Raw genomic sequence first — 14,095 nt, 5'->3', positions numbered from 1 at the left:
CCTCAAAGGAGGAGCTCGGTATTGTGAACAGATTGTCCTATAGTGGATGAGGAAACTGGGGCTATTTCCTCTGTGCTGATCAGTCATTGGATGCATGATACCCCAGGAAGGGTTTGTGATTTTGAAGGAGTTGGTACTCTGCTCTGACAACTTCTGGAGGGGACTGAATCTTGAGCACTGCCTTCTAGGCAATGAATCCTTTATTTTTGCAGAGTCTGGACTTCGTGTCACAATGTCCATTACGGGGGCGGAGGAGCACAGAGAATAAGGATGATTCTTAGGCTTCCTTTTTATTTTTTTTATGTGTATGAGTGTTTTGTCTACACATATTTATGTATACCACATAAGTACCTGGTGCCCACAAGGTCCCAAAGATAGCAATGGATCTGTTGGGACTGGAAACCAAGCCCAGGTCCAGTAGCAAGTGCTCTTAATAGCTGAACCATCTCTCCAGCCCTAATTCCTAAATTTTCAATTTGTGCATCTTAATGTTTATATGTAGGACTGTGTATTGCAATCTTTGGCTTATTTGGTAAAATCCCCACTATAGTGAGAGCTCTTCAGGGACAGACTGGCTGCATGGGAAAATGGTGCACAGTGCCATAACTGATACCTAAATACCTAGTTTGCTGGATAAGTGAATGCAATCTACATTTATTTCCATCTTTCTCTCCCCCTGCATTTCCCCCGTCCCCTTGTTTCTCAATGCTACCGTCATCCAATGTGGGAAAAGTTCATCTGATTATCAGAGATACCACCTGTGCTGGAGCTGAACAAACAGACATCAAGTTCCTCTGATCCAGGGCTCTGGGAAGAGCAAGGGAGACAGTGGAGCGAGCAGGAGGGAGTGGATGATCCTAAGTTTAAACCTTCCTCCAGTGCTTCAGCCCCTGTGAACTCAGTGCTACCTGGTCAGGTCCTTTCCAAAACATACCCAGACTCCTCCCAACTCTAATCCTTTCTCCCACAGATGCCCTACCCCCCCCCCAATACTTCTGACAGCCACTTTGGGAGCCTAAACAGTGATATTTCATCTCATACTGGAATGTCTTTGGAATGGAGGAGAATGAAAGAAACAAGGATGAAAAAATACAGGAGGCCGGTCCTGCCTCGGGAAGCTGAGTCCACTTCAGTCTCGCACTTCACATGCACCTTCTGCTTTGTTCCCTCCCGCTGCACCCCAGTGACCCAGTCCTTTTCCGGCCCCCTCTCGTGGGAACCCAGCACCCTACACCGGTGCTGCACCTGGGCTGAGGGTAAACAGCGTTTTGGGTGGGGGTGGACGCTACCTAGAGACGAGGGAGATGACCAAGCTGCCTGCTCCCCATCTTTCGCCTGGGGACTAGAACCCTACTACACCTCAACCCAGTTCATTTAGCGCAGTTCTCACATCCATTCCCAGCTGCCACCAATGCCCTAGTCCTCTCTAACTCGTGGCAGCCTTTTTCCGTGTACAGTCTGGGTTGTGAGCAACTGCGGCCCTCCGGACCCTCCTGGAGACCCTGGAGCAGAAACCCAGGTTTTTGGGTTCCAGATAGGAGATGGGGTGGACTGAGGCAGAAGCTAGGGTTACCTCAGCCCTCACAAAAGAGCTGCAGAGAGCTAGGGTAGTGAGGCGATACTGTGGTGGTTACTGCGGCCACTGCGGCAGGGCATGGTAACTGCGGCTCCAGGCGGTCTAAGGCACCTGCTCTGTAGTGGGGGATCCTGGGACAGAAACCATATCACCACCGCCACGTCCGCATCTTCTAAACCACTAAAGAAAGATACTGGACCCCACAGCAGCAGCAACTCACTCCTCCCATCATGTGGTCCCCTTCTCCGGCGCGCGCAGGCGTCTACACGCGCACACACACACACACACACACACACACACACACACACACACGAATTTCCAGAACTAAGGGCAGTGGTATGAGGGGTGGGCAGGAAAGACATCTCTAAGAGAAGGAGGGAGAACCTAGCGCGGGGGCGAGCCTGGAGAGCAGTCACCCAGGAGTGCGCGCGGAACTCTGGAGCGGGGGAGGCGCGCCAAGTGTCACCTGGTGGGACAAAAGCCGTCCAGAGCCTGGGACCGGCTGGAACCGAGGCGAGGCTGGTGGAGAAGTGGAAGGGCAGGAGACAGGGCAGGGGGCGGGAACCAAGAGAGGCGGGCGATGTGGTGGGCGGGAGCCTGAGCCATCAGCGCTTTGGGAGCAGGTGGAACCCGGGCTGTAGCCCAGTCGGCGGATCTGAGTGGGACTTCACAGGGACCATGGAGCTGCTCAAGCTGAACCGCAGTATGCAGGGATCCGGACCCGGGCCGGGGTCCTCCTCATTATGCCGCCCGGGTGTCCCCCTCCTCAACAGCAGCAGCTCTAGCAACCTCAGCTGCGAGCCCCCTCGCCTCCGCGGAACCGGGACCAGAGGTGGGTGCCTCCCTAAGACCCTTTCACTGCACCCCATAACACTAATGAATAACCCTCACGACCTCTACACTGTCAACTGATCATTGCTTTCCCTCGTAGTACTTCCTCGGCTTCCACACAGATCCCTCCCCTACACACACTGCGCCCCCAAGCTCTAATAACTCCGTCACACCTTCACACCACCTGGGTTAGAGCCCCTGGCCTCACACTCCTTGTGCTATACCTACGACTTTTGATCATTCCCAAGCTCAGCACCACACAGCTGGGAAGCAAGGACCTCTTCTTGCCAGCAGGTCCAGCTCTTTCCTTTTAACATCCAGTTCAGAGAGCCAGCACTGGAGAGAGAGGCAGGAGCCAGGTAAAGGAAAGGCAAAAAGAGCCGGGTGAGGGCGGGAGCTCTCTGGACTGCCTGAATGGGAGACTGGAGTTGCAATCTGTCTCCCACCCCTCCCCACCCCAGCCTTCCCAAGAAAAGATTCTCCAATCTGAATTTAGCCGGCACTAGGGGATGCTGCCTTTCTTGTTTTTATTTGTCCCCAAATTCCTCTGCTCCCAGAGTCAAGTCCTTCACCGATCTCTATGCTTCTTCTGTTTTTCTGAAGGTTTGGGAGTCCCTTCCAAAGCCCCCAAGTATCTCTTTTCTTATGGCTCACTTTCCTAGAGCCAACCTCCCTTTGCATCCGTCATCCCATCTCTGTGTCACCACCACCTTCCCGTCCCACTGCCTTCACTCATCCCTGTCTTCAAAGTGACTCTCCCCCCTCCCATCAGCTAACATCTTCATTGCTTCATTGAACATTTTAAAATGCATTTCCCCCCCCTTCCCATACCCATATTTACTTGCAATGTGTAATGAGCACTTGCTAGGCTAAGCGCTGGGAACACTGGAATGAACTAGACAGTCTGTAGTCTCATCCGTAGGCAGTCAAGTACACAGGGACAGAGACCACTGGGAAAGTCACAGCCCAGAAGTCCCACAAAAGGGTCTGATTGGAACATGGACACCCAAAGGAGATGGGGGTCTGACAACCTCACTAAGGGTGCAACCTGGGAGCTTGGGTTCTGTAAACAGAAAAGGAAAGAGATGGATTCTGTGTTCAAGAAGTAAACATTGGAATAAATTATAATCTACATATTTACTTACCCCATAAAACAGTCCATGCTTTCCCAGTTTGGCTGTTACCCACTGTCACTTAGATTCTTTCATTCAGGAAATATTTATTGAACCAGAAACTGTGCTAGGCAACAAGGATATGAGTTTAACAAAACTGACACAATCCTGCTTCATGGAACTCTGAGTTTCTAGGGGAGACAGACAAGTAAGCAAGGAACGGCAGCACAAAGAGGAGAAAGATAGTGGGTATACAAGAGGAACACCCCAGCCTGCCCTACGCTTGGAATTAAGACTGCTTTCCTGAGGTGGTGGGATATACGTTGAAGCAGAAAAATATGACAGACAGCTAAATAAAGGAGCAGAAGAGGCATAAAGTGTCTTAGGCAAAGATAGGCTGTCCAAAAACTCAAACTTTAAGCCCATGGCACATTTGTTCAGCACTACACAGTTTTTGAATGGCTGGAACATGTGCCATTAAAGGTACATAATCAACACTCAGGCTAGACTAGCCTGGAGTGTTTATGGCAGGATTTATAGCCCTTGCAAAGGAGTGTAGATTTTATCCTAAGCACTGGGATCCACTGAAGGATTCAGTAGTGCTGCCAGAGTTAGTGGTGTTGTGTCGAGAATGGATGGGCGGATGAGATGGAATGCAGAAGGAGACTTTAGAAAGCTATTACATTACACAGATCTAGCTGAAAGATGATGCTAGCATAGACAGAGGTACTGGCAGAGGGGATAAAGAGAAGTGGATGGATTTGAGAGCCACTTCTGGAAATGGAATCAACAGAGTCTGATGATTGATTAGAAGTAGGGAGGGTGGGTGAGGTCAAGGAATGAAATCCAGTTTCTGGTTTGGGAAATTGAAAGGACGTAGATGGCATATCATGAGAAAGATAATCAAGGAGGAGCTAGATCTGCCTTCATATTAGAGCACTTGACCAGCAACTGCAAGGCCTTGGATTCAGTTCCCAGCAACAAGGGAGCAGAAGCAGTTTTGGAAGAGGGGATTACTATAAGCTCAGTTTGGGACCCATTGGTTTCAAATGCTGATGGCTAACTCCCCAAAGCTGTTGAATCCTGAGATCTAGAACTTACTTAGAGGGCTGAGCTGGAAATAAAGGCTTGAAAAGTCTTTACCTGCAGGGAGTACGGGAAACCATAGGAACAAGAAAAATCTTTTTTTAAAAAAAATATTGTATAAAATGAGAACAGGGAAGCTGAGACAGGCTCCTACAGGAGGCTGGTATTTAAAAGCAAAGCAGAGGGAAAAAATTCCATGAAGAGACTGAAATGAAACAGAAACAGTAGCTGTGTCTTTGAAGAAAAGAGAGGAGAGTCTTGGCTAAGGTGGAGTAAGTGGTGCCAAATATTGCCATAACGAGTCAGAGATGAACAAAACAGCCACACTGGTGGTGTTTAGACACAGTAACTAGTTCTTAGGAGGGTATGTAGATACCAAGACCTGACTCAGAAGATGGAAGATTGGGCCCCAGGGAAGAGGTTGCAAGAAGTGAACAAGAGTAGTTAGACAAAATGTCCAAGAAGTAAGGGTGTTGGGAGAAAGAGAAATAGGACCGTGGTAGAAATTTATGGGGTTGAGGAAGGGTAGAGCAGGAGCAGAGCATTACTCTCCCCTCTGGAAACAGGGTCTTATTTGTTGCCCAGGCTGATCTCAAAATGGTGGTTTCAAACACTTTTTATGCATTAGCCTCTAGAGCAGCAAGGACTAAGATTCGCTACACCCTGGGTATTTAAAAGTAGGGAAGTATCAAGAGAGAGATATTTAAAGGTTCTGATGCAAAGGAGGGCAGCCAGTATAGGAGGGCTCCCTGAAGAAACAAGATGTTCAGTGATTCAGAGCCCACGTGCAAGGACAGGCCTCATATATCTGAATGCCTTTGCTTGCACACATCAGGTTATTATCCAGGTGCCCAGACACCACGTGCAAAGAGTGTTGGCCAGTCTCACTGGAATAGCACCCCATAGATGTGTGTGTCTATGGGCTGAGAGTACCCCACAGGTGCATATGTCACCTGGGCTCATAGTACCCCACAGGTGCGTATGTCACCTGGGCTCACTACAAGGTTACCAAGAGAAATTTGGATGCTGTGCACTTTATTTTTAGACAAACCTGTGACTTTACCATTAGCTCAGATGATGTCCACAGTAAAATGGGCAACACTCACACTCACCTTAGTATTGTCCACAGTTATTTAGAGGTTATTTGTCTGTCACATACTACTCTTATTTTATAATTACCTACAAAAATCACATCTTCCTCATGACTGTTTAAGTAAACCTTCTCCAGATATTACCCAGAAAATCACACAGTATCATTCTTAAGCCCTCAGATAATTTCAGCAAAGACTCAGATAAGCTCTATGTTCACTTGTATTCTCAGCTATTTCACACAATCAAGGTGAACATCTTAACCAAGCTAAAGTGTTAACATCTGACATTTATACTCAATTAAATAGTGTCCACACATCTTGGATGTTACTACCATCCCCTCAGTTAGAACCACTATCACTTGATTATTCCCTGGTTCACACACAGAGCTCTGCATATAACCCATGCTTCCTGAAGATGTCACCTACAAACTCTAGTGTTATTTAGTCTGGGCTATTGTCCTTGTTTACTCTGATGTCAACATCAGAGTTACTCAGGTGTTCTTTAAACTTAAACACAGTCTATATTCAATCTGATATTACCTTTAGACATGTAGATGTTACCTTGTTCCAGCTATCTCCCAAAGAAATAAAGGCTACCTTCATCTACCTCTATATCACTCTCAAACTCTAAAGCATTACTGTGTTCTGCTCTTACCAACACACCATTGTGTATCACCTCTGCTTCCTTACTTAGTGCCACTGACACTCAGATGTCTCCCATGTGCCATCTATTTCCCTCAGTTAGTTGAACAGTACCCACGTTCACCACAAAGAGATATACGTGAGTATTATACTGTCATGAGTAACCAGACACAGAACACCAGGTAAAGACATTGGCTACTTCAGTTCCTGTGAAGTTTTTCTTAGTAAACCGTGTTCATTTTTGTTTTCTTTTGTTTGTTGATATATCATGTACCTTAGGCTGGTCTTGAACTTGTTATCCCCTGCCTCCAATCCTTGGAATTACAAGCATGTGCCACCACATCTGGTTTAGAGGGTATCAGGGACCAAACCCTGGACTTTGGGCATACCAGGTAAGCACTCTACCTACCAAGCCACATCCTCAGCTCAAGTCTATCATTTGTTTCAGATGTTGACTGGATACTTGATCTCATGCTTCTCTGCCATCATCTGGATGATCTCTCTCTCTCTCTCTCTCTCTCTCTCTCTCTCTCTCTCTCTCTCTCTCTCTCTCTCACACACACACACACACATACACACACACCCATATGCTCATACACTAACACACTCACATGCTCACACACTAATAAACACACACATTTACAGTCTCACATACTCTTTCACAATACTCACACACTCTACATGTTCACACATATTTGCTATACAATAGTTTGTCATACTGTGACTTTATCCTCTTGTTTCCAGAAAACTCCAAGTATATTAAGAATTTTATAAAGGGGAAGCCTAGTTTCATCTTTTTTGGGCCACCAATAGCCAAGCTCAAGGACACACATATGGTGTGCATCAATTGCATGAATGGGTGAGACACAAGTTTTTTAGTACTTGTATAGTTCAAAGTGCTCTACCAGTCAGAAGTGTAGTAATTACACTAAGAATTGGTTGAAGAGAGATCCAGAGGATGATGTGAGAAAGATGGGGGAACAAAAGAGGTTAAGGTGGGTAGAAACATTAGAAAGTGAACTTAGAGAAAACAGAGAGTACAAAAAGGTCCACCTATTCCTTCCCCTACCAGGTCCAAGGGCCTCTCGGACGAAGATCTCCCTTCTAGAGTTTTTTATTGTCCCTGCACACACACACACACACACACACACTTCAAATTTATCACATATAAGCCTTCCATAATCTGTCCCTGTGAAAGGAACATAGTTTGAGCCAGCTATGGTGGCACACACCCATACTCCTAGCACTCAGGAGGTAGAGGCAGTAGGATCTCTGTTAGTTCACAGCCAGCCTAGTCTACATAGAGAGCTACTGGACAGCCAGGACTACATAAGGAGACCCTGTCAAAAAGAAAAGGAGGAGGAGGTAGCTTGAAAAATAGACATAGAAAGACAAGAGTACTGTATCAAAATCAGCCTGTCATCTGCTATTGGTCCACCAAGACGCTCCAACACACGTGTGTTAAGATACACATCTACCTTCTAAGATACACAGGTAGAAAAGAGAGGCACAATAGAGTGAGGTGCCATGATGGAATATAGAGGCAGGGGCAAAGAGGTGTTTAGATTGAGATTTGATTGGGAGAAGAAAGAAACAGTATGATGAATGACTGGACCCTAAGGCAGCTGTAAGAGGCAAAACACTTCAGGAATCCTGAGATCTAAGCAAGTAATATTACTGCTAAGTCCTGTTTGAAAAAAAAATCTTTTTTAAAGATTTATTTTATCATCATCATCATCATCATCAATAGTAGTAGTAGTAGCAGTATGTGTGTGTGTGTGTGTGTGTGTGTGTGTGTGTTTGTATACACTAGTGTATGCAAAATAGAGCATTGGGTTCCCAATATCCAAGATCTGGAATTACAGACAGCTGTGAGCCAACCAACATAGAAATGCTCTTTAGAGCTAAGCCTGCTCTCTAGCCCCCTGTTTGAGGATTTCTAATAAATAGAATTTCTTTATTGTCTAATAAATAGAACAACTTCTAAATAAGCTAGTTATTCATTATGAGGCAGCAATAGAGTTTCGAAACTAAGCCAAGAGTCAGCTAAGAGAAGAGAGCTGAGCAGTTAAAGAAGAGAAGGCTGTACCTCTGGACCCCTCCTGCCCCCACAGTGTAGGAGGCTTTCTCTCTTCAAGCTCCCATCTCCCTGACACTGAGGCCATGGATATGGATGACTCAGTCCACTTCAATTCAATCCAGTTTTGTTCAGGTTTGCATGTTTATGATATAAAGGTCTGAGGATGAGTCTATCTCCCAATAGACAATGACACAAATGAATTGGTCACCCTTCTAGCCCTTCTGACTCATCCAGAAACACTGGTTCCTCCTGGGGATCCCACAGCTTCTTGTACATCTCTCAACCACACTGCTTATCATACTGTGTGGCAATTATCTGTTTAAGCATCTCGGATTCCTTCTCTACTATAAGCTCTCAAATGGCAGGGAATTGGTCAGTCACCTTTTTGTCCCCAGTGCCTGACACAAAGGGAGTCCCCTGCAAATGTTTACTGAACAATAATGAATCTTTGGAGAATAGTAAAGCACAACTCAGAGAGGAAAAAAAGGGATCTAATAAATGTGTAGGGAATATGGAACATGCATGGGTCAAAGGAGTGGGAGATCAGTTTCAAATGAGGTGCTCAGGATAGCCTTTCCAAAGCAGTGGCAATCAATCTGATTCTTGGTAGATGAGGGATTTATAGGCATTTACCAGTTTAGGAAATGTTTGTGATTGGGGTGGAAGCAAGGGTTTATAAAAGAGTATTCATTCCAAGGCTGAGAAATCAGCTTGAGAAGGGAGTCATGAGTACTCATGATGCATTCAAGAAACTGAGTCATCAAGTGGCTTGAGTGGGGGCAGCACTGAGAGGAGGTGACAGTCCTGGAGGAGGGGTTATAGATAGGACAGAGTAGTGAACGGCTTTTCTCTTTTTCAGTTGGGGAGGGGCTGGCTTTGTTTTGTTTTCTGTTGTTTGTTTTTTAGAGAACACAGACATGATCCAACATTGAGCTAAGTGGAGTGGGTGGTCAAGGGTACATGGAAGTCCAATGGAATGGTCAGAGAAGGAACTTTCAATCTGGTATCTACAGATTAGTGATCTTGAGAAGTATCCAACCAGTGATGGGAATAAGTCGTAAAGTCTTTGCAAAGAAAATCAAGCATGGAACCAAGCATAAGGAGAGAGGATTCTAATGAATAGTAGGGTTAGGCCAACTCAACTAAGCCTCAGCATTTATGATGGCAAAGCATTTACTGTCATCATTTACTACATAGTCCCTTAGGGTTAGAGAGAGTGTTCTCAGGGTGTCAGGATCTAACTGGATATTATGGTCTGGGGGTGAATGGGATTGAGGGTCTGGATGAATGGTGTTCAAATCCTCCTACAACCACCTCTCTTCTGCCTAGAATTGGAGCTGGCCATTAGAGTCACCCTTTATGCGGTGATCTTTCTGATGAGTGTTGGAGGAAATGTGCTCATCATCGTGGTCCTGGGACTGAGCCGGCGCCTGAGAACTGTCACCAATGCCTTCCTGCTCTCCCTGGCAGTCAGTGACCTCCTGCTGGCTGTGGCTTGCATGCCCTTCACACTCCTGCCCAACCTCATGGGCACATTCATCTTCGGCACAGTCATCTGCAAGGCTGTTTCCTACCTCATGGGTAGGTGAGACAAAGACATCTCCCCCTTGGCCCTCTCCCTTCTTAAAATACTTAACAAATATAAGGGTTTTTACTGATGGGAAATCAGGAAAATCATACTGGTGAGCATGCAGCGTGTGTGTTTCCCAGGTGACCGTTTCCTCTCACCTTGCTTAGGGGTGTCAGTGAGTGTGTCCACGCTAAATCTTGTGGCCATAGCCTTGGAGCGGTACAGCGCCATCTGCAGACCACTGCAAGCACGGGTGTGGCAGACACGCTCCCACGCAGCGCGGGTGATCTTAGCCACATGGCTACTGTCTGGACTACTTATGATCCCTTATCCTGTGTACACCGCAGTGCAGCCAGTGGGGCCTCGAGTGCTGCAGTGCGTGCATCGCTGGCCCAGTGCTCGTGTCCGCCAGACCTGGTGAGGGCGCCCACCACCCTGTCTTAGAAAGTCCTCTTTCCATCTTCATCAGAAGCTTACACCCCTTCCCCAGAGCAGTCCTCCAGTTCCTCCAAGATTTTTCCCGCCAAGCCCCATTCTGCACCCCCACATTTGGAATTCCAATTTGGGGCCCCTCGCCAGTCTCTTGCCTTTCCCAATGGCATCCCCAAATCCTACCCCTGCCTCAGCCACGTGGTCCCAGTTGAGTTTTTGACTCTTCTTCTACCTGTAACTTGCCGCATGAGAGACGGTGATTGGTTTGTGTTGTGTCTCCAGGTCAGTGCTGCTGCTAATACTTTTGTTCTTCGTCCCGGGTGTGGTTATGGCGGTGGCCTACGGGCTCATCTCTCGCGAGCTCTACCTTGGGCTTCGCTTTGATGGTGACGACAGTGAGACCCAAAGCCGGGTCCGAAACCAAGGAGGCCTGCCGGGTGGTGGGGCAGCACCAGGTAGGTGAAATGCACGAGGGGCGGGGCTTTGGTGATGGGCATGGCCTCCTTAGTGGGTGGATCTGAAAGAAGCGTAGAAAGGAGGCGGGAGCCCGTGGTGAAAGCTGTGGAGAAGGGGCGTCGAGTGAAGGTTGGGCTGCAATATGAGAGGAGTCTCTTCTGCTTTGATCGCACCGTCTGTGCTCTGTGCTCAGGGTCTGCCCACCAGAACGGGGCTTGCCGGCCTGAGACTAGCCTCCCTGGGGAAGACAGTGATGGCTGCTACGTGCAACTTCCGCGTTCCCGACTGGAGATGACAGCGCTGACCACGCCCACTCCTGGGCCAGGGCCAGGCCCTCGGCCCAACCAGGCCAAGCTGCTGGCTAAGAAGCGGGTGGTGCGAATGCTGCTGGTGATTGTTGTGCTTTTCTTTCTGTGTTGGCTGCCAGTGTACAGCGCCAACACGTGGCGCGCCTTCGATGGTCCAGGGGCACACCGAGCACTCTCAGGGGCCCCCATCTCTTTCATCCACTTGCTGAGCTATGCCTCTGCCTGTGTCAACCCCCTGGTCTACTGTTTCATGCACCGCCGCTTTCGCCAGGCCTGCCTGGATACATGTGGCCGCTGTTGCCCACGGCCTCCACGAGCTCGCCCCCGGCCTCTTCCGGATGAGGATCCTCCTACCCCTTCCATTGCTTCACTGTCCCGGCTAAGCTATACCACCATCAGCACACTGGGGCCTGGCTGAGAGGTTGAGTGAGTGGAGAATGAGACAGGACACATGATCCCTATAAACCGACCCATCCAAACACAAAAGAAACACACCAGGACTAATCCAGGAGGACACCCAACAGCATGGATAGACCCCTCCACACAGAAAATGTTATCTTCGCTGTTCCACCTGAAAGAGACAGGAGTCTCACACAGGAAAGGAGGCACATTTCTGATATGGGACTGAGTCCCACCCTAGACACCTGGCACTGACCCCACTGGATAGACAAGCACAATGTCTGTAGCAGTGAATTTTCCCTACACGAGGAGAGCTCTGACAAGGGCTGACTGGCTCCTCACATTAATGGCACTATTCTATAGTCCCCATAGCCTAGTGCAAGACTGACTTAGGACACTGCAGACTGTCCTCAGTTTGACCTCATCATTTCCTTCCTCACCCAGCATTGAAAATATTAGTAGGCCTAATCACACACACCTTCCCAACATACGGACCTTCCAGCAAAGAAAAGTCCCGTCATCTCTTTCCATTAGGGACTGTAGCCCTGCCCCTCTTCCTTCAGCAGACCACCTCATAAAATAATAAATGACTTAGTGCCCTCTTGGACTTTCTGAACTTTGGGAGGCAAGTGAGCAGGTGTGGATTATGTAAAGATTTCTTCATCTATTTTCTTCCATGACTACTCAACTCTGTGTCCAACCATATGCAAAAATGTTTGGGTATGAGGATAGACAGGGATGGGTATATCCTCACTCAATTCTCATCTTAGACCTATCCATACTCCAGTGATGTAGTAGCTGGGATTCAACGTGGTAAATGGGATATCCATGACACCTCATGATTCCTGAGTACATTCTCCCATTTGATGCCATTGTTAAAGTACTATATTAATGGATGCTTGCTAAATTTTTGATGAAAAGATGAAAGACTACATAAGACTTAGATTATTCAAGTATGTCTGAAACACCAAGCATCAGACTGTGGCAGGTACATAGAAGTTAACTGAAGAGTGGGGTCTTTCTATTACATACTTGATCTCCTTTCGTTTCAGAAACTGGCCAGGATACAGTTGAATAGAAGTGCCTTCACTAGATGTAGCAACAAAGAGACTTGGGGGTGATGGGATGGGGTGCAGGACTGGGGGTCAGTGTGAGTCTCAATTTCCCTTTTGACCATAAAACTCATCTAGCCCCAGAGAAAGGCAGAGAACAGCAACCTCATCACTTCACACACACACACACACACACACACACACACACACACACACACAGAGAGAGAGAGAGAGAGAGAGAGAGAGAGAGAGAGAGAGAGAGAATGCAACAAGCAGATGAGGAAGAGGAGAGGATGGACAAGGATAATCAGAGGCAGATTATTGGGAGAAAAAAATCTTTGATGTTTTATCTAGAAACAGATAGGAGAAATAGGCTGTCTTAGAGTTACTGTTGCTGTGATGAAACACCATGACCAAAAGCAAGTTGGAGGGGAAGGGTATTTGGCTCACACTTCCACATCATAGTCCATCATTGAAGGGAGTGAGGACAGGGACTCAAGCTGGAACCTGCAGACAGGAGCTGATGCAGAGGCCATGGAGGGGTGCTGCTTACTGGCTTGTTCAACATTGCTTGCTCAGCTTGCTTTCTTATAGAACCCAGGACCACCAGCCCAGGGATGGCACCCCCCACAATGGGCTGGGCCCTCCCCCATCACTCACTAGTTAAGAAAATGCCCAATGGGCTTGCCTATAGCTAGATCTTTTTTTTTTTTTAAAGATTTTATTTATTATGTATACAGTGTTCTGTCTGCACATATCCCTGCAGGCCAGAAGAGGGCGCCAGATCTCATTACAGATGGTTGTGAGCCACCATGTGGTTGCTGGGAATTGAACTCAGGACCTTTGGAAAAGCAAGCAGTGCTCTTAACCTCTGAGCCATCTCTCCAGCCCCCCTATAGCTAGATCTTATGGAGGCATTTTCTTCTTCTTTTTTTTAACTTTTTTAAATTTATTCTTTGTGTCTTTCACATCATACATCTCAATTGTATTCATTTCCCTATCCCTTCATATCCACCTTCTGCCCTTGCAAACCATCCCCCCTCGCCGCAAATAAAATAAAATTTAAGAGAAAAAAAAAAGAAAAAACTCTTGTCATGGAAAGCTGGAGTGTGACATAGTGAGTCACTCAGTAAACTCTTTTGCTCATATATCTTTACTTGCAAGTATTCATGCAAAGAGTCATTGGTCTGGTTTGAGGCCTCTGGTTTCTGCTACACTATCAATGCTAGACCCTGACTGGGACTCCTCCTGGATATCCTATTGTTGTCCTGTGTCCTGGAGATCCTTCAGCTTTGGGTCTGCAGGACCGACCCCTTCACATGCTCCTGCAGATCACAGATGGGGTAAATGCTGGAGTGGGCCAACTCATAAACCTGGTTCTGCACCCGGGTAGTTGCTGGGTTGGTCAGCCCACCAGCTCTCCCTTGTCTTCACTACCAATACTGGAGAAAGGGTGAGTT

At 47.3% G+C, this 14,095-nt stretch overlaps 1 protein-coding gene across 3 annotated transcripts; it reads left to right on the top strand.

Moving 5' to 3' along the window:
* Positions 1-2,172: 2,172 nt before the first annotated feature.
* On the top strand, positions 2,173-12,146 carry Cckbr (cholecystokinin B receptor). Of its 3 annotated transcripts, none has more exons than XM_059252139.1 (5): positions 2,173-2,408; positions 9,748-9,999; positions 10,156-10,405; positions 10,703-10,857; positions 11,070-12,146. In XM_059252139.1, exons 1-5 carry the CDS (start codon positions 2,255-2,257, stop codon positions 11,600-11,602), a joined length of 1,344 nt encoding a protein of 447 aa, XP_059108122.1. In that variant the 5' UTR covers positions 2,173-2,254; the 3' UTR covers positions 11,603-12,146. The 3 variants fall into 3 exon arrangements, with proteins under 3 accessions (XP_059108122.1, XP_059108114.1, XP_059108129.1); XM_059252131.1 differs by having other exon boundaries at positions 10,703-10,875; XM_059252146.1 differs by lacking the exon at positions 9,748-9,999.
* The last annotated feature ends 1,949 nt before the right edge of the window (positions 12,147-14,095 follow it).

Source organism: Peromyscus eremicus, chromosome 1 (genome assembly GCF_949786415.1).
Source record: "Peromyscus eremicus chromosome 1, PerEre_H2_v1, whole genome shotgun sequence".
NCBI lineage: Eukaryota > Metazoa > Chordata > Mammalia > Rodentia > Cricetidae > Peromyscus > Peromyscus eremicus.
Note: the sequence above shows the minus strand (reverse complement) of the source record. Positions and strands in the feature narration are given on the sequence as shown.